This window comes from Motacilla alba, chromosome 4 (assembly GCF_015832195.1).
Source record: "Motacilla alba alba isolate MOTALB_02 chromosome 4, Motacilla_alba_V1.0_pri, whole genome shotgun sequence".
In the NCBI taxonomy this organism is placed as follows: domain Eukaryota; kingdom Metazoa; phylum Chordata; class Aves; order Passeriformes; family Motacillidae; genus Motacilla; species Motacilla alba.
The window spans coordinates 29,276,917-29,297,240 of NC_052019.1; the positions used below are offsets into that span (position 1 = coordinate 29,276,917).

Genomic DNA, 20,324 nt, shown 5'->3' on the forward strand with positions numbered 1-20,324 from the left:
CTGAAATTAAGATGATTTTATCAGCAGATGCTATAGAGAAAAAAATTACCCAAGACTATAAAGAACAAAAAGGATTGGAGAAATAACTGCTTACTGCTTATTCAGGTACTCTGAAAAATACTATGAAAGTCCACCAGGCATAAGAAAGTTTTGTTTTGTTTTTTCCTCCCTCTGTTAGATAAATCTGTCAAGTTCCTTTCCTGTCTAAATTATGTCCTACTTTCCTCCTTGCCGTATCTTTGTTGAAGGTGGTTGAAAGGGTTAAACTAAACTGAAGTGTGGATAGCTTAGCAGTTCTCTCTAGGAATTCGCTCAAGGAAGGAGGAGGTTTCCATAAGGGCTGGTCATTGGTCCTCAAGTCTAAGACAGTTGAACTGAGCCTTGCCTTTTTTGAAGGACTGTTGGAGGTGCATGCGGTGTTTATAGCATAACCTGTAGCTAAATTAAAACTTCGTCCAAAGAACCTTCAGAAGTGCAGTGACCCAGCAGATGCGGAGCCAAAGAGCTGCCACCTTGGCTGTGTGCAGCAGAAGGAGCCTGCCAACGTTGGTAACAAACAGACTTCACAGCTGTTTGCTTGTGGCAAAGTGAAACTTGCTTTGCCTGTGATGCAGCGCTCTCTGTAAGGCAGACTTCAAAGAGGAGCGTAGCACAGCTTGGATTGCATGAGACACTAATCAGGTTGTCTCCACACAGTAATTAGAAATAACTGCATGCTATTGGTGAGTTCAAGGGCTTTTTCCTTTGTGGTTTCTTATTGCTCACTGCCTAATTTTAAGCTCTGTATAAGGTGAGGATTCGATATTTTTTCTGTTTAAACTGCATAACAATACAGCCCACCCTGACTGGTGGTCCTTGCAGGCTACATGCCTAACACTGCTGTTCAAAGGCAGGCAGGTATCCAACTCTGCTCCAAGAAATGTAGGACAGGTGCACCAGAGATGCCTCAAAAGTACTCACTTCCTTCTTGATTGATTACCCAGTGTAATTATCGAAAACGCCCCTTCCCAAGCTGTAAAATGTGCCTTCCCAGGAAGGTTCAGAGCAGAGCCAGTGCTCCTCAGCTGTGCAGCACATTCAGCAGGGGCCCAGGCCAGCGCTGGCAGAGCTCACAACAGTAGAGGCCAAGAGCAGAGCCCACACTCATGTGCTAGGATGAGGCACAGTGAGGCTGCAGCAGGGAAAGGAAGAAAAATAAAGGAGCGGTTAGGAAAATACTGAAACCTCCTAGTCAAAAAGTAGGAGAGATCATTTTTAATATGCTCATTTAGACTACTTCATTTTCCTCTCTGCCATAAAGATCAGCAGAAAAGAAAACTAATATTTGCCCAAACTTAGGAATAAGATCTGTAGGTCTGCAGGAATAAGATCCCTTATAAGAGTGTGTGGTGGCAGTCAGTATAAGCTTGTCTAGGACAATGCTGCCACCAAAAGGCACACCCAGCTGTTACCTTATTTGCTCCTGTAGGTTTGTATTCTAGCATGAGATGTGTTCTGATAAACTGCTTGTGAGTCAGCACAGGCCAGCAGTGAGCCATTGCTCAGGCTGTTCTCTCGCAGGGGTAATGCATTAAAGGATCTGCTTCACAAGGGACACCTCAGAAAAACATTACACTTGTCAGTTATTTCTGAGGACACTTGTCACCTCATACCTATGTCATTTGGTCCTGTTCGAAGCCAAATAACTTCGTAAGCTCATCAGTTCTTCCTGCTGCACTGTCTTATCAAGTATGACATCTTGGAATGTCTCAGCCAAATCTGAAAGGAGGCCATGCCTGAGGTACAGTACTTGGCATGCAGCAACAGAAGTTGTGAAGCAGGGTTCAGGCATTTTTTGCTATGAGTTTAGGCATACTTAGTGTAGGAAACTGTGAAAGATGTGCTGGATTCCAGTGGTTGTTGTAAAAGGGCATGTGTTTGTCAAGTCCATGTTAGGATGGATATAATTATGAAGAGAAGTTTGCCATGCATGTGAGATGTGGTTTTTTTCCTCTACTGACACAAAGTTTGTATACTGAACTTTGTCTTTGGTTGTGCTCCAGTTTCTAAAGGCTAAAGAAGAATGGCTGGGTTTCTGTTAGAAGAGGTGTCTTTTACTGGCTTGTGGCTAGCAAGTACTAAGCCTCCTTCCTCTCCCCAAGAAGCAGAAATCAGAAGCAGAGAAACTCCTCCTTTTTTGCCTTAGAGATTCCTTCTCAGCAGAGAAAACCATAATATGCAGAGATATTAGCATATAATAGCAGAGATAACCATAATATAATATCTTACCAGCCACTGCAGTAAATGACTGTACAATTTTCAGGGCTTCTGTCCCAAATGGCAGATCTGAAATGCCATTTGAATAACAAGAGTCTTGGAAATTCCTTAGTGGTCTGAGAACAAGATCTGCCAGAGTATTTTTTCATGTTAATGAATTATGAAATGAAATATTATCTGGGGGAGGGAGAAATAATTCCTTAAAAAATGCTATGTTTCTGCAACATTGAAGTTGCTAAGGTGAAGGGCATGGAGTCACAAGAGTGTTGCTGCCTGTCACATGGGCTGCAGACTAATAAGCATATTAATATAACATCCTAAGTAGTTGCTACATCTTCAGAACTGTCATTAGGGGAAGAAAAAAAAGTAGCTTCAGAATATTTGTCTAAGTACATCTCAGGAAAAATAAACCTGGCTGTGTGGGAGTGGAGTGCCTCAGCCTCAGGCCCAAAGAAAGGCTGCTCTTCCTGAAGAGCTCAGGAGGCACAGCAGGAAGTTTTGTCTGAACAGTTCAGTACTAATTCCCTTAGAAGATATGGATGTCTGCCGACACGAATGTCATCAGATTTCTGTAACTGGTGAAATCTTCATAGTGGGTGAGTCTGCATACCATGGGCAAATTCTTGTCTCTGGGAGCCTGGTGTGCTGGAAGGACTGCCTAATTGCAGCAGAGCTTCGGAAACTTTCCTGTCTGCCTCCTCCCACTGTACTGGGCCACCTATATTTTTTCTAAGGGGATGAAGCATCACTGTCCACAGCTATTCAATTCCTTTCACTACCCTTTGTCAAATTCCCTTTACTTAAAAGGGAATGGAGACCTTTTTTCTTAAGGGTGCTCTTTGAAGGCAGAATTGGCATGTTTGAGTGTACTTGGGGAGCTATGACAGGAATAGGGTGAAAATGGGTTTTCTGTTCTCTGGTGATTTTTTTCCCCCAAGCAATCTTGTATAGGGATGGCAGAGTTCCTGATACGCTCTGCTTCTGACTCTCTGTTTTAGGATCAAGCACTGTTAATTGAACTATCCATCTTCATACGAAGCCATCGCTGTTAGTGGATTGAAGTAATGTAAGTAGAAATGTCCTTTACTGTTCTAGGAAACTGATACAGACCAGGAAGAAATAAACCAGCAGAGTAACTTTGTCTAAATTAAATAGATTTTCAGTTCCCAGGAGGGTTCCACTTAACAAATCATGAGCAGAGTATAGATATTTATGGTATGAGTTGCGAAGACAAACATCGGTGTGGGAAGATGACAAATGGTATTGCTTGACTCTTACCAAACTCTTAGCCATCAACCATACAATTCAAACAAATACATGAAGACAGATTACAACAGAACTTGTTGCAATTAATATTGCTTCTTTAAATTATTAGTTTCTGTGGGATGCCTGTGTCATCCCTCCCAAGCAAATTCTTTGGACCCTCAGTGACCATTTGTTTTGGTTGGGAAGCTGTATCACTGCTGCTCCTAGCAGGCACCTATATCACTGGCCAGAGAAGCACTGCCCACCTGCTGGCCCCCAGGACCAGGTTAGTCACAGAATCTGAGCTTGTGTGCTAGAGCTGATTACATCCCACACTGCGACAGGCACTAAGAATACTGAAAAACTGCAGCTGGCATGGGATGAGTGGTTAGCCCATCAGGTTTTGTTAGATGATTGTTAGGCAGAGGTGTGAAAGATTTCTTGTAAGGATAATTAGATCTGGGAAACTTCACTGGTGTGTGAGAGAGTAGAAACACTATTTTAATCTGCTTTGAAGCAGTTCTCACTGAAGCAAATTCTGAAGGCAAAATCTATGTATTTAAAGACAAAAGGATATTGAATTGGTGCTCTCGGAGTAATGTATTTTAAACTTTTGCTGTTTATAGTCTTAGTTTTAGATCCCACATCCCCTTATTTATGCTGGTGTTGATCCTTATCTTAAAAGGCTCTATGATATATGAGATAAGAGGCTGTTTCTGTTTTAGAAGTGGCTAAGTGGCCATTAGCAGATAATTATAAACAATTTCTTCTTTTTTACAGCAATGTAATAAACTTAAGTATAATGGATCTCTTTCCCTGGGGACATAAGTGTTACATATAAAATCAGAAATAGTGTATCCCTAATTTGTTTCCTGGGGAAAAAGCACCGGCCATCTTATTGAATGTCACAGAACAGTGTGAATATATTGGTTAGTAGATATGATTAAAGTTCTTAATGCAAATACTTTTTCCCATTGTTTTTCACCAGATTCAACACTAACTTTTGCATTCTGGAATAATTTCCTTTATTTCAGAGCTCTACATCCACCATGTTGCCCTGTGGAACGGCTCTGTCCTTTGTTCGGTGTCTGGTGCGGAAGAAGAACATCGGCGGCGAAAGCCTCGAGGACACCAAGTTGTGCCGATGCTTATCAACACTGGACCTGATAGCCCTGGGAGTAGGGAGTACCCTTGGTGCTGGTGTTTATGTCCTTGCTGGAGAAGTAGCCAAATCTGATTCTGGACCTAGCATCATTGTTTCTTTCCTCATCGCTGCCATTGCATCTGTGATGGCAGGTCTCTGCTACGCCGAGTTTGGCGCTCGTGTCCCCAAGACTGGTTCTGCGTATTTGTACACTTATGTTACAGTAGGTGAACTGTGGGCTTTTATCACTGGCTGGAATCTCGTTTTATCCTATATTATAGGTAAGCTTAAGAACAAACACCGCTCCCAGAGGTTTCTGAGACAGCAGATAAAAGATACAAATTTAGGGCTCTTTGTCTTTTCTGTTTCTACATTGAGCTACTCTTTCTTTTTAGTCCTGCCGAGATGAAATAACCAAAATAATTTGATTAGGTTATTTTCTTCTGTACATCACCATTGCAAATAGTTTTTTTGCAAGATATTTTTGTAACAGTGTGACATATGAACCACATACCTTGTATGAAGATTGTGTCAGACAATTCTGTGATGATGCACAAGAATAAACAAGATTTATTTGCCATCTTTGGTCAGCAAAAATAATTTCAGTAAAACAAAAAAAACTTTTTTTATTTTTTTTTTAATATATACAACAAGGACATTTACAGGGACTCCACTATTGTATCTTAGAGGAAAGTCATGGTGTTTAAGTACTGACTTGCTACTATATCCTTGTGCCAATTAAGTGTTGTCCTATCAGGTAATCCCATAAAACACAAAGTTGACCAGATTTGAGTAAAATCAATACTTATGTGGCAGATAGTCAAACAGCTATTTCGGTGCTTCAGCAGAGATAATATTTTTGGATTTGAAAATTATTTCTCCTGGAGGAAAGTGTTCCAGACTGCCATTATATTATGTATGAACATGCCTAACTTTAGATGTGTACCTACAGGATGGTTACTCAAATCATTACAAAACTGATGTTCCCCAGTATTGTGTTAAAAGGTATTTCCTGAGAGGAGAGTCATGCAACTAAGATTGGCCAAAATTGTATTCGGTTGTGCACTCTTTGCTACAGAGAGTATTAAATATTAAATACAGACTACAGTAACGTATGTCTTGCTAGTAATTTTTTTTGCCCTACTTACAGGTGGGCAAACTTGCCTTTATGTTCTTTCTTAAAGTGCTTTCTTACATTACTTTTTATTGCTTAACATATGTCATAGAAATTAGAAATAGCTAGAAATAAGTTTCTTCCAGGATCAGGCATAAATGACACAGAAATAATTTCTGCCATCTTTTGGGAATAAACGAGGCAAAAAATTATATATGTTGGTTTTAGAAAAACTTGTTACCATTTAACAAGCAAAATTCTTAAACATTAAAATTCTTCTGCAAAACAAACATCACAGGCTCTGCTTTTTAAAATACAAGTAGCAACAGGCTTAGTTTTGTTTCCTTTTCAGTAGAAGTAGCTGTATCCCACTGTAAAACCCTAAATATGCATGTGTTTTATGAAGGTACATCAAGTGTAGCAAGAGCCTGGAGTGGCACCTTTGATGAACTTCTTGGAAAACGGATTGGTCATTTCTTCAGTGCCTACTTCAAAATGAATTACTCTGGGCTGGCAGAGTATCCTGACTTCTTTGCTGTACTCCTTATATTACTTTTATCAGGTAAGAACATGTATATTGCTTAATTTATGGTGTTTGTGGTGTTTTACAGTTAAAAGTGCTAAATTGTAAGGTTTTGCACCAGAAATACCCTAAGGAAGTTCAGAGCCGCATTTTGTACTGGCCCAGTGGCTCTGTGAATTAAATATATATGACTAAATTTTCACATACACCCTCTTCTCTTGAAACTGAGGCATGAACTAATCACTTGCCAGTACTTTTTTCTATAAAACCCATTATACAGATTGATGGTAACAGGAAAATTACACAGATCTCTGTGTTTTCATGACTCTGTCACCAGTAAATGCTTCTGGAGTGGCCTCGAGGTTAAGCTGTGTAGTTTGGTGATGTGGTCTCCTTAAATTATATATTGTGCATGTAGTGGGCATTTGTAAGGGGGTTTTTTCCACCTAAATTGTTCACTCATTTGGTATATAATAAAGTTCCCCTTTTAAAGTCTTCTGTTGTTTATCCTAGACTTTGTTTGACCTAACGGGCACCCCAAGGTACTTATATGGACCAACAGACCAGTTTGAAACCTGAGTAAACCTTTCCTGTCTACTCTTCCAAGTCCTATTTTTGTCTTTACTCATGTATCATGCTTTTAAATCACAAACACTGACACTAGCTACCTCCTATTTGAGGGATCAGAAAGCTCAAAAATACTGCAACTTATTTCCATGTTTGTGTTTAACAATTATTTACCATATAGAAATGTTCCTACTGGCACTGGGAGTGAAGGAAGCAGGAAGTGTATTCTAAAGTGTGCAGTTTGTTTTCAGGCAATACTAGAAGCATTTCAATATTCAGTAGAGGTCTTACCCACATCTCATATACTTGTCGTGTTCATTCTCTCTTTGGATTAAACCAAAGCAGAAGCTTTTCTTCTGTGGAAAGCGAAACTAAGTTGTATGCATATAACCTGTTATCTGGTTCTGAGTGTTTTGGGTTTTTTTTGACACAGGAAAACATTTCTGTTGTACCTATTGCTAGAATGAATGACCATGAATGACCATCTTCAGTGCATCTGAAGATTTATTAGGTCTCTGTACATGAAAGAATGGCTTCCTATACTTAGAAAGATCTGGGAGTTGACTAGGTTTAGTCCAGCATCCTGCCAAATTTGTGGCTCACTACTGCCTATAGGACCAGTTCAGACCCTTATGTCCTTAGGAGGGTTGGGAGTGAATGTGGAATATAACTGGAACAGACCTTTCAGTTTCACCTCTTGCAAATAAAGGAGACAAAAAATGACACTCTGAAAAGCAGAGCACTGAAACACCACAAACCAAACTATACAGTCCGAGTTTAGATGCTGATATCTTTTATGTTTTCTCCATTGCCATTGCTGCTTCAGAGCATAAGAATTAGAGGTTCTTGAAAAAAGGGGAAATGTTTCCCCTGTTGTTCATCACTGCTACTGAGTTTTCATTTGGGTCCTGTCATTTCATCCCTACCACCATTCTTTCTTCACTCCTTTCCCATTTGTGCTGCAAGTTGCCTCTCCAGGTGTCTGTGATCAGAAGCCAAACCCCCAGTGACTGAACTGGGTGGAATTCCCCACTGCTGAAAGGAGGGGCAGAGGGGATGGCTCAGGACTGTGTAGGCTGAGCATGATACAGTAATTGGATTGTGAGCTCTGTAAAGCTGAATCATAGGAGTAGCAGGTGATGGTTTACAGAAAATGTTATGTGCTAAGCACAAGGGAAAGTACACAGAAATCTGTGGGGTTTGGGTTTTTTGTTTTTTGGTTTTTTGTTTGTTTGTTTTGTTTGTGTTTTTGTGTGGTTTTTCAGGTTTTGTTTGTTTAATTTTGGGGGTTTTTGGGGTTTATTTTTGTGTGGGGTTTGGGTTTTTTTTGTTCTGTTTTGGTTTGGTTTTTTTGATAATGAAAGGACCTTAAAAATGGACAAACTATGATTCACACTACATTAGGCTGATTGAGACACTACCTTTTTGGGAAAAACTGAGCTGAAGAAAGCATACATCTATTTCAATAAAAATGTCATTGGTGAAGAAAACCTGAGCAGCTCATAAGATAATTTCTGTGTTCTGGTAAGATAGCAGATATCTCATTAGAGGAGTCAGAAACCTTTTAGACATTATTTTGAGAGGCTTAAAATTTTCAGACTTAATCTCTAAATAATGAGGGAAAGGTATGTATGTGACATTAGTGGAAATGCTTAGAGTGCAAAGGACCTGTGAAAACTTTCCAATTGTATTTAATTTTTCCTGATCTGCTCACTGTCTGTTCCATTAAACTGCTAACACTCTATCACTTAAAACTGTTTGAAATCTAATGATAAAGTAGAATCCTGATGGAATAACTTTCAGATTGTTTAAATGTTCTACTCAGATGTAATCTAAAGCCATGTGTGTTTTGTATCTGACTGTTTTCTAGGGTCTCTATGCATCAGTGTTACAAACATGAGGCCTGCATTTCTTTTAAAGCTGTTACTAATGAACTAGGGAGTGGGACTTACTCTGATGTGTGTGCCTTGAACAATGTGGGGGCAATCAGTCATATTGTTAATTTAGTAATTGTGCTTGTTTTCTTAATCTAACAGATAAATCTTCTGTAGGGAATATATTCTTCCAATCTGTTTTTGCAAAGCATAGAATTCTTGTAGCTCCATGGCATGAAACAGAGATATGGATTGGCATGTCAGAGAAGTAAAATAGCCATTGCTAAAAATACTTTTAAATATTTAAAGAAGAAGCTTTCTCTTTTGTGATTTCCAATATATTTGCCTATTTTCATGCTGTTAAAGAGTCTAGCAAGTTTGTGATAATGCTTTTTTTAAAAAATCTGGTGATGCTTTTTAAGTATTCTTCACAGTACTTGTGTCTATACGCACACACCCCCCTTCTTTTACATGTATCCCTTCTTTAAATGCCATTTTATTAGTATAATGGGCCATTCACATCTATAAAATATTTTTATTTTTCAGGTCTTTTGTCTTTTGGAGTAAAAGAGTCTGCATGGGTGAATAGAATTTTCACTGCTATTAACATCCTGGTCCTACTCTTCGTTATTATTTCTGGTTTTGTGAAAGGTGAAGTTGACAACTGGAAGAAAAGTGAAGAATATCTCAGAAACTTTACTGCAGTAACAGAGTAATTTTTAAAAATCTATTTACTTTCTCATATTCCAAGTAGTTTTCTCTTACACATGCTTTATTATAATAAACACCATTAGTATTTTAATATATTTTGTCAAAAAGTTCAAAGCAAGTAAGATGATAGTTACTTGACTCAGACATTCTTCCTTTTGTTGTTATTCTTCTCTTTCTTAGAAATTTGGACATAAAAATGTCATCTTGTGAAGTTTTGTAAAGCAGACCTCTGTCATGATGAAAACATTTAAACATTTTTTTCAGAGTTCTAGGGTAGGAGGGTGCATGTATTTATCCTACCAATAATGGGGGTGAAAAATTATCTCTCTGCTGTATTATTTTTGTTCTTTATAGGAACTGTTCATCCTATGAAAATGTGACAAGTATGTATGGGAGTGGTGGCTTTATGCCATATGGTTTCACAGGAACGTTGGCTGGTGCTGCAACCTGTTTTTATGCTTTTGTTGGATTTGACTGCATTGCAACAACTGGTATAGTATTTATATATGTGTGTATATGTTTACCATGGGGATTTTTTTGCAAAAAAACCCCAAAGAACCACAAACAATGTAATACTCTGTCTACTCTTCTTACTTTGCTTTCTTCCAAAGCTCTTTCAGTCAATGTAGAATGAGTCTAAGTTCACTCCTGAACATGGCTGTTTTTCTGGGAAGAAGGAGGAGGTTCTGTTTATTTAATTCCTGTTCTAAAGAAATGATTGCTGCTTTCTAAGTCTGGAAAGTGCTTAGCATACAATTTTTCTGCTCAAATAATGTTAATCATCTGCTCACTTTAACAGTTCTCTGAGATAAGGTGTCTTTCCCAATGGCTGATAGGCAATGATTATATTGAGTACATTGAACGTGTAGGTAAATAACTGAAAATTACAGGCTTGGAATACTCTGCATATAAAATGTATTTTATGACCTTTAATTTACCACTATTTTAACACTATTTGTGACAACAAAATACTGAGTTCTGTGTGTCTCAGTCTATTTTACTCAGGTTTTTAAAACTTCTATTACAGATGTGATTCCCCATGACTTAGATTAACAAGTGATTTGTGTTTGATGTTGTCTCTTAAAGCTGAAGGGGAAAAATAGTACAAATTTTTGGTGGGGCATTTTCTTTTCCTTTTTTCAGGAGAAGAGGTCAAGAATCCTCAGAAAGCCATACCCATAGGAATTGTGGTGTCCCTACTTGTCTGCTTCATGGCCTATTGCTTGGTTTCAGCTGCACTGACACTTATGATGCCATACTATCTGCTAGATGAGAAAAGTCCTCTGCCAGTAGCATTTGAATATGTTGGATGGGGTCCTGCTAAATACGTTGTAGCAGTGGGATCCCTCTGTGCTTTGTCTACAAGGTAAAGACACTGAAATACTAATTCTATTGGGAAAAGCTGATGAATAATATATTACAGTTGTATGTATGTTCGTGCGTTCATTTTGAAGGCTCAGTCCATGTAAAGGATTAACAATAAGTATTGTAAGTAAGTATTAAACTTAAGCAGGTCTAGTTGACAGTAGCTGTGTTAATTTAGGCTCCTCTTTTTTTTTTTTTAACTGTACTGTTATTGAACTCTACCTCTTTGGTAGAAGCTTATTACACCCATTTTCTTTACATATAAGTAAGTATTTTCAAACATATGACCTGCAAGTTATCTTTATTAACTGACAAAGTATACCTCCCCCATTTTTCTTTTTTTTTGCTGTCCATTCCCAGTGACTCAGTAGCTTTATGGGGTCTGTGTATTTGCAGGCAAAATTGAAGACATGATTAACTAGCTCCACTCCTCGTCTTCATTGCCTGTCTCTGTTTTCCTCCAGCAGCCAGTCTGTCTTCTGGCATCATCCCCTCCTGTGGTTTCTGTGTGGGTATTTGAGATGCAGACTATAGCTGTGAAAATACCATAATCGTAATTTATTCCCCTTTGTGAAACTGTGAATGTACCTTAACAGATTATTTTGATTAAAAAGATCACGAAGGGCACAATATATATTAGTACGTGTTCAAATATTTTACACCTCAATTGTAATATGATACAAACACTTTAACAAAATAGAAAATTGCTTGATACTTGAATTTAGGGATGGAAAAATGCTGATGCCGATCTTTTACCTGAGCTTATTTAGGTAAGGAGTCATTTCCTTGAGCTTCAGTGGTAAGAGCACTGGCTGCCTTTCCACAAAGGAAAACAAGTTGCCTGTGGAAGCACCAACACTATCAGCTCTCCGACAGAACCCTGCAGGCATTAGCCTGAATATGAGGCTTTGTTGACTGTGGGCAATGGTTTAAGGGAGAGGAACATTTAGATGCAGGAGGGGATAGAAACATGAACTAAAAGGAATGTAGGACTGACTGAAGAATGTCACAGTTACACAGTTCATCCTGGGATTATTTTTGTTATTTTCTGTATATTTGTCATGGTCCCCTAAGGTTTGAGGGTTTCATTGTTTGTTTTTTTTCTTTACATTGATAAATAGTAGAAGTTATATATAAGAAAATACATTAAAGAAATTAATACTAGAAAACAAAGTGAACTGAGATGGTAAGAAATTTAAGAAATTTTTAGAAATTTGAACTGTCGGTCTCTTTTTCCACTGTATTTTGAAGAATTATATGTACTCTGGTGGAGAGATTAATCTTTCAATCTGTTGACTGATGTTAGTTTAGAACAAAAAAAGAAGAAACTGTATTTCATGCTCCTCAGTTTAGAGGTACAATGAAGAAAAAACATTGGGATGAATTGCTTTTAGTTTCCTGTTACTGTGCTATGTCTTGAACTCGTTTTGCCAGGTAAAGATGTTTGTTAATACTGCCATTATATATGCAGTACATAAAGAAGGATAGGATAAGTGAACCTTACAAAGCTAAAATAATAAAAAACTTCTGGAATTTTTTGGAATGCACCTTCTTTGTGGAAGGTACACTTATACATCAAAATCAGTTAATTTGCAATAAAACTCTCCTGTCTACCCTTAATACTTGTGCCCCGCAGCATTACTGGATGTACCTAGCACCTGAGGCATGTAAGAGCTGTGCCTTCTTTAAGTGATATCATTGCTTCTCTAAAGTAGGAAAGGAAACCCTTCACCTGGTTAAAAACTTGTGTGCTTTCTGCAGAGGTTATACTGGCTATGATTTTGCCTTTTGTTTTCTTAATAAAAGTATTTCTCTTTGAGGGAAAGAAACCACCTAATTTAAGAAGTATGTTTAAGAGCTTCAAGTTATCAATAGTTTAAAAGCTTTATGTGTTCTAATAACATCTAAATTAATTAGCTGTACTTCTTCCAAAAAAAAAAAAGTCTTAATGCAGCTTGCCTAGAGGTGCTTTAATCGAAATAATTAATTTGCCCAAGTACACTTTTATGGTGCTTACTTTGAATTACTGTTAATCAGCAGGCTTACATGGAAATATAGAGTGTAAGGGATGCTGCTTATGCTTATTTATTTGCTGCTGCTGACTGACAGACTTTCACTAGGAATACTAAAGCTTAATTGCATAGTTAGTGGGATCTGGAACATATTCCTGGTCCATTAATGCCCAAGAACTATGGTGATGGGAAGAGAGTTGTCTTGCTAATCTGGATTCTGTATAATGAAGCAATTTTATTACCTAAATTAATATAATAATAATGATAAATCAACTTTGCAGTTAAAAAAACCTATTTGTGTCTGATCTGCAGTGCCTTGGGCTATGGGGCTTTCTGGTTTTGTCTTACAACCATACATTTTGTTTCTATACATGCCATTAATTAACATTTTTTATCTTGTCCATGAATACAACTCTGCATGAATTGTGTTTGCCATGTTGCATGTGTTTGCTTTTTACTCAGTCTTCTTGGATCCATTTTCCCAATACCACGTGTAATCTATGCTATGGCGAAGGATGGGTTGCTTTTCAAATGTCTAGCTCAAATCAATTCCAAAACGAAGACCCCACTAGTTGCTACTCTATCGTCTGGTGCAGTAGCAGGTGAGACTAAGAGTTGATCCTTGTAAAGAAAGGTGCACTGCTAAACACATTGAATATATGGAAATAAACCACTGTTGTGCAGCTTTGATTTGCTTTGGACTGAAATGATCAAATCTGCTTGTTGCTAGGTAAAGTAGTCTACCAGTAAAACTTTCCTCTACCTCAGATTTTTACTTGTTGGTTTATCTCAAGTGCTTTCAGAGCCTAGGGTCAAAATAAACAGTAACCCAAAACCAAGAACATCAGTCAACCAAACAAGATCCTAAGAGCAGCAACACAGAGCCTAAGCAAAACTATACCTAAACCCATTAACTCCTCCAAGCTTTCTTTTTGTGTAGTTGGGTTTACCAGTAAAGCTTTGTGCTTTTAATAACCTGTACTTGAACTATACATTTTTCTGTTCTAGTCTTCTCGGCTCTATGTTCCCTTTGCCCCGAATTCTGTTTGCCATGGCACGTGATGGTTTACTCTTTAGTTTTCTTGCCAAAGTGAATAAGAGGCAGGCACCAGTTTCTGCCACCTTGACAGCAGGGGTCATCTCTGGTAAGCTCTCAAAGCCCGTGTTACTTAAAACTGAGATTTAAACACTCTATGCACGTGCATGGTACTTTATATTTTTGAAATGGGCTGCTTGTTAACTTCCCTTGCATGAACAATGGGAATAAAATTACTGAGTAATCAATGGGTGTAAGAACTCCAGATCAAGCCAATCATGGTGGTGGTGATGGCCTTAATGCCACAGAATTCAGTTTTTAATTTTTTTTTAATATTAACCCCTGTATGGTGAATAAGCTTGTTACTTAATCTGAGTCCCTTAGGCTGATGCTCTACTGACAGGGCTTCCTTGTCTGATGTAGACCTAATATATTTATCCCATCTGTATTGGGGGAAAATGACTCACTTTTTTTTTTTTTTTTTAATGAGATACAAGAAAAAAAAAATACATTTGCAGCAAGATCAACTTTTCTGTCAACTACAAGGATGTTTTAAATTGTCTTTTAAATTTTAAAAGAAAATGATTATTGTATAGGCTTACCAAGTTGTGGTTAAGGGGCTGTGTGTGTGTTGGGGGCTTATGTATCTGCACATATATGTACACACATACATGCCTACATTTATTTTACCAAAACAGTATTTTGGGAGCCGTTGACAGCTCCTAAGGTAAATTCTTAACATTCAACTCTTTCACTTAGGTTCATACTTCTTGTCGAGGTACATATAGCTGTGCCCAAATTTCATCATCATTTTGGTGGGACGTCTAATCACCCAGGAAAACTGGAAGCTTTAGAAGTATTTAGCTCAAAGGAAAAGAAATGAGTTTGTCAAGTAATTCAAATATCAAATACATGCCTTAGAACTTTTACAACTTTGGCTAAAATTTATGTCAAATAAGAGGTTCAGGAATGAGATGAAAATATTTTTATTTGTAGTCAGGGTCATCCTCAGATGCCACAAGACTGGAACTGCTCAAACTGTGTCCTTGACAATAATGCAGAAAGGCACAGTCGTTGACGAGATAGTTCCCACATGACACATAATTATGAGTTCCCTTTTCTTTGGTCAGAGTACAAATAGATTGCATAGCATTACTTTTATTATTTCAACTGTTATTTTATTTGAATTTATCTTATTGATGTACTCTCCTATAAGAATTTGGAAGTGCACTTTTGTGGGATGAAATCAAGATCTTTATATGAAATCACAGTAATGATGAGAAGAAAGAATAGTGTATCACCCAGCTGGTAAAGTAATTGGTATAGTTACACAGGCCTGCCTGCAGGCAGCAGCTGACATTGGACTGCTTCTAGACAAGCTTTAGGAATTTGGTGCATCAACAGCTCACCAGAAAAACAGCTTCATCTTCTGCTGGAGCAGCATTTCTTCTTCTAATTTTTTTTAATCCATATTCGGTAATTTGTGGTCATAAATTGTTTTGACAGAATAGTTATGGATGTATGTGACTGCTTATATTATCTGACTTTTCTGTGCATTTGTAGCATGGATAGTTTTACAGCTGTAAGAAATGATAAGGAGATGAGGTGCCTAATTAAAGTTATCAAGTCAAGACTACAGCTGAGGCAACTGTCCCATATTATTATGTGACTGACCTTTTCACAGGGGGTAATCACCATGGCAGACCTCTGCACATGGCAAAATGTTTTGGTGTCAGTCCAGTTTCACCATTAATGGACCTACTGTTGTCTCTTGGAGTAGAACTAAGAGAGGTGGAAAAGAATTACTCTGCCTTTTTTTCTCTTAGTATAGAAGAATTACTATGAAGAAACTTGCAGGCATTTTTCACTTTGTTTCTAAAGTTAAAGAACATCCAGGCTAGAGAGTAGCCTTTCAAAGCTGGGATTAAAAATTAAATATAGCTACTGTTCATGAGGTTTTAGTAGTTTCTGTTCTTCCTCAACTTTGCTCTTTAGACCATGAAAAGCAGAAAATCTACACTGCAAATTGCTTTTTGGATTTAGGAACATCCACTCTCACTGAAGAAAACAGGATGGTCTTTCTTAATTGGAAAAAGAGACTCCCAGATTATATAAAAGTTCTGTAATTCAGCAGTCTTGTTTTCAGAAAACCACATTTTGCTTCCTCCTTTATGATCTAATACCAGGGGAGTATGTGTACACGTGTTTGTGCACTTATGCAGCTGTCTACAAATACATTAACAAATGTATACCATAAATATTAAATACAAATATTTTAAATATGGAATAATTTGGGTATGCATATGCACACAGTGTATAAAGACTATATCTAATAGTTTCTTTTGATGTTAAGATTACTGATGATTCAAAAAATCTGCATCTCAAATATTAATAAAATACAAATCCTTTAAGAGGCTCTTAAAGTACGCGTATGTATTTCAAATCAGTTGGAATTAGCCTTTCATTTACTGAAAGCTTCTTCTAACTCCTTTATAAAGAATGTGCTTCTGTGTGCAAACAGCATAGACAAAAAAAGATATTCCAGAATCTACAAATGAATATGGCATTAGCTATTATAAACACAAGATTTCTATAATTACTTCCACAGCCATGGAAGTTTCTGCCTCTGAGTTCAGTGATCATAAGAATATTAATTCTTGAGAGATGTTACTGGTCTTTCCTGAAGGGGAATTGAAAACTATTTTTAGCAAGATAACCATTTAAAAAACCACACAAAACTATTTTATTTGAGACAACTCCTGAAAGTCCTCTTCACACAGAGCTCTTTCCCAGCTCAGCAGAAATCTTACATCACAGTCTTTTCCTCAGTTTGGCAGTGGGATCCATCCTTTTAGCTTTGGTGAGATTCTGCTGCAGGACCTGAACTTCATTGTGTAAAAATGTTTTTTTAATGTGGCCCAAATTCAACAATATGTATGCAAATACTTATATCTGAATAAGTCCAATATAAGCATATTTGATTATGCAGCATGACTGTAGGACTCATCAGTGCCTATCTATATGAATGAGATTCCCAACTGTAGGGAATTAGGTTTGGAATGATACCAGTAGCTTAAAATACGTGGTTTTCAGGATTATCATGATCTCACTCATATTTCTGTCACTAAAACAATAAGTTACGGTGCAGACAGATTTTAAAATTTTAGCTTAATATATTTTTAATATTAAAATCTTGGCACTTATAGTTAGACTTGATGATCTTAAATTTCTTTCCCAGTGTGGATGATGCTACAATTCTATGTCAGTCTCCTGGAATTTTTTTCCATTTCTTTTCTTTTTTAGCTGTAATGGCATTTCTCTTTGACCTAAAGGCTTTAGTGGACATGATGTCTATTGGCACACTTCTTGCTTATTCACTTGTGGCAACCTGTGTCCTCATTCTTAGGTGAGCTCAAAACATCCTTTGTATTCTACTGTGGGTTTTGGGGTTTTTTTGGGTTGGTCAGTAAATAAACAGAAATCATATATTACAAGACATGTTTTTTGTTAGATAGCCAGTAGCTGTAAGCATATAAATGGTTTCTAATAAGCAGTGACTCTTCTAAGTAAACAATGGTATATTGTTACATAAGTATAGCAGTGAGTTAGGTTAAAGCTTCTGGTGAAATCGAGACAACTTATATTTTCCAGAAGTATTGGTCCAAGCATTAGTCCCAAAGGTACTAAGTATAAGCTTGAGTACAGAATTCAGCGAATGATACTTGTATATGAATACAATCTATGCTGTACATCAGACATATTGCATTTTGGGGACTCTGTGTGAAAGGGCTTGATGTTCCAGGTGGTTCACACGATGAACAAGTTCTAATAGTTGCTTTGTATTATCCTGTCAGAAATATAAGACCAGACAAGAGTTTTAAGATGTGGTGGCCCTAGAAGAGAGTGTAATTATGTGTGATTACAGTCTCAGTAATAACTGTTTTCAGTCATGTTTTTAAAGCTATGGAATTATATATTCCTAGCTACAGATCACTTCATTATGTATTGCTCTTCTGATTTTAAAAAGTCAGCCTTTATTACTTAAGGCTAAGTAATTAACTTTGAAAAGTATAACAGCTTAAATTCAGCTCAAATTCATTGTTACAATAATAATTTACAATTTACACTTTAAAAGAGAAGCCTATTCTATTTAAAAAGAACTCAGTTACCATAAGTATTTTTAAAAATACATTTAAAAGCTAACAAAGCAGATGTCAATTTTTGGTTAATGCCAGTTAGAAGCCTCTTAGAGTATGGGAAGCAAGTCAGAAACAAGATCCCTTACTCTTTCCTTGCTGTTGACTACCAGACCCTGTCCTTTCTTTCTGTACGGGACTGGTCATTTATCTGAGCTATTGATGAATTCAGGTGGCTTAAAGAACTGCCAAAAAAACCAATCTCCAAACAAACCAATCCAAAAAGTGAGTTGCCATAGTATTTTTATATATGACAATGACTAGTAATGCTGTTGCAATACAGTTATAACCTGGGAAATTCTAATGGTCTACTGAAAATAATTTAGTACTTCAGTACATTCCTAGATTCATATTGCTTCAAATCTAGATGAGTGCTTTATGGTTATTACTCTGTTTTATGCATAGGTACCAACCCACCTATGAGGAACCAAAATACTCTCCAGAAAAAGCAGCTTTGGCTGCAGCTGAAAGAGAATCTGCAGTAAGTGAGTCACAGATAAACATGATAGAAGAAAATCACTTCCGATTTCAGGCCTTGATTAATCCATCCAGTTCACCCACTGAGCAGACTGCAACTATAGTTAACTTCTTAGTGGGTCTCTTAGGTAAGTATTTGGCTGTCCAAACTCATGTATGCATTAAAAATTTATAGTGGTATTTTATTAAAAACAGAACTAAAAATCCACTGGTAACATGCCTTCTTTCAGTGATACGTGTGTCATTCTGTACTTTTATCCTTCATGAATCAATCTAATCTGTAGTCATTTTCATTTAATTAAACATATTCATAACAACAGTTCATGTTGAAGCTTGCTATCACTCTTCTTGAAAGTCACTTCCTCTTCAACGCAGAGATTAAGCGACCTGTTTCTGTAATTTTGTTTTTCATACAGCTTGCTTGATTTGTGGCTTCAGTGTCCTCATTACATATGGGATTCATTTCATTGCTAACTTGGAGCCCTGGAGTATTGGCCTTCTTGCTTTATTGGTGATATCCTTCATAGTTACCATTCTCCTCATCCAAAGGCAGCCTCAGAACCAGCAGAAAGTAGCCTTTATGGTGAATAACTTATTCTCTATGTTATTCTCTGATGACAGCTTTGGATGGGTTCTAATGAGTGGGAGAGAGAACTTAAAGCTGGAAAACAAGTCAGAAACTGATGAGTGTACAATCACTTGTCCATGTAATCTGCAATCCTTTGGAGTTAATACAGAGTATAAATCCTTTCATTTTGCACTTTCACTTATGTTCTAAGATCATTATTTAATGGAAATAATGAAGTATAGTGATGAAGGTCAGGGAATCTGGTGGAGGTGGGGGAGCATTTCAAAATAAGAAAGATAGATATTTTATTTTTCAGCTGGAAATACAGGAATTCATTAGTATATATCCCACACAAACTGGAAAGTTTTTTTATAGCCTTAGAGAATATGTATTAAACATAAGGTATTTAAAAGTTTAAGATCTATAGAAACTGTTGGTTAAACCCTATGAAAATTTTCCTACAACACCAAAAAACCTCAATTCTTTATTAGTGATTACACTTTAGTTTGTGTTACATACCTAAAGTGTAACATGCAAAAAAAAACTATGTTTAATAGAAACATATTAAATATTTCCTTTTAGGTTCCACTATTGCCATTTTTGCCATCATTCAGTATACTGGTAAATATTTACTTGATGGTACAATTAAGTGGAGAGACTTGGATGAGATTTAGCTTCTGGATGTTACTTGGTATGTATTTCTGTTCACTTCAGTCACTTCATACACTAGAACTCGTGATTCCCATCTTAGAACATTCTTTTCCTTCAAATATTTGAAAAAAAAAATCTCTGTGATTTAATAAAAATCAGCTAATATTTCTGATAAAAAGGAAGAGCATGCTTCAGAAGAAGTCAAATTACAAATATAGGTTTTAGGTAATAGGAAGAATTCCAATAAGCCATGATTTTTTTTTCCTAGTAAGTATAGCCAAAATTATGTAGAAACCTGCTTGTATCAGGTTTCTTCCCAGTATATCAGTCTGTCCTCTTTTAGATCTAGAAAATGGTATTAATTCCATCTAGACATGAATTAGAGATAATACTTTCCATAACTTATTAGAGCATTTAATTATGCAAAAATGATGCACTTGAATTTCCTGTAGAAACAGGGAACACCTGAAGCATGAGCTCTGATTCAGATGTCTGAAGAAGAAAGTTCTTTAGCAAAAATCTATTCAGCCAGAGAAAAATATCTACTTTTTAATGCACTACTTTCCTGAAAACCCTATGAACTGT

General features: G+C 36.9%; 1 protein-coding gene across 11 annotated transcripts in view; it reads left to right on the forward strand.

The window, feature by feature from the left end:
• The window catches only part of SLC7A2 (solute carrier family 7 member 2), a 53,919-nt gene that overhangs the window by 29,413 nt on the left and 4,182 nt on the right, over positions 1–20,324 (forward strand). For 6 of the 11 annotated variants that reach the window (XM_038135512.1, XM_038135505.1, XM_038135507.1 and 3 more), the window contains 11 exons: positions 3,255–3,322; positions 4,536–4,926; positions 6,166–6,321; positions 9,270–9,435; positions 9,789–9,925; positions 10,578–10,800; positions 13,274–13,413; positions 17,151–17,253; positions 18,449–18,648; positions 18,937–19,103; positions 19,671–19,779. In XM_038135512.1, the coding sequence (XP_037991440.1) occupies positions 4,551–4,926; positions 6,166–6,321; positions 9,270–9,435; positions 9,789–9,925; positions 10,578–10,800; positions 13,274–13,413; positions 17,151–17,253; positions 18,449–18,648; positions 18,937–19,103; positions 19,671–19,779 (1,777 nt within the window). In that variant the 5' untranslated portion in view covers positions 3,255–3,322; positions 4,536–4,550. Of the gene's footprint in view, positions 1–3,254; positions 3,323–4,489; positions 4,927–6,165; positions 6,322–9,269; positions 9,436–9,788; positions 9,926–10,577; positions 10,801–13,273; positions 13,414–13,819; positions 13,957–17,150; positions 17,254–18,448; positions 18,649–18,936; positions 19,104–19,670; positions 19,780–20,324 lie in introns of all 11 variants that reach the window. The other 5 variants (XM_038135514.1, XM_038135511.1, XM_038135515.1 and 2 more) reach the window with 3 other exon arrangements.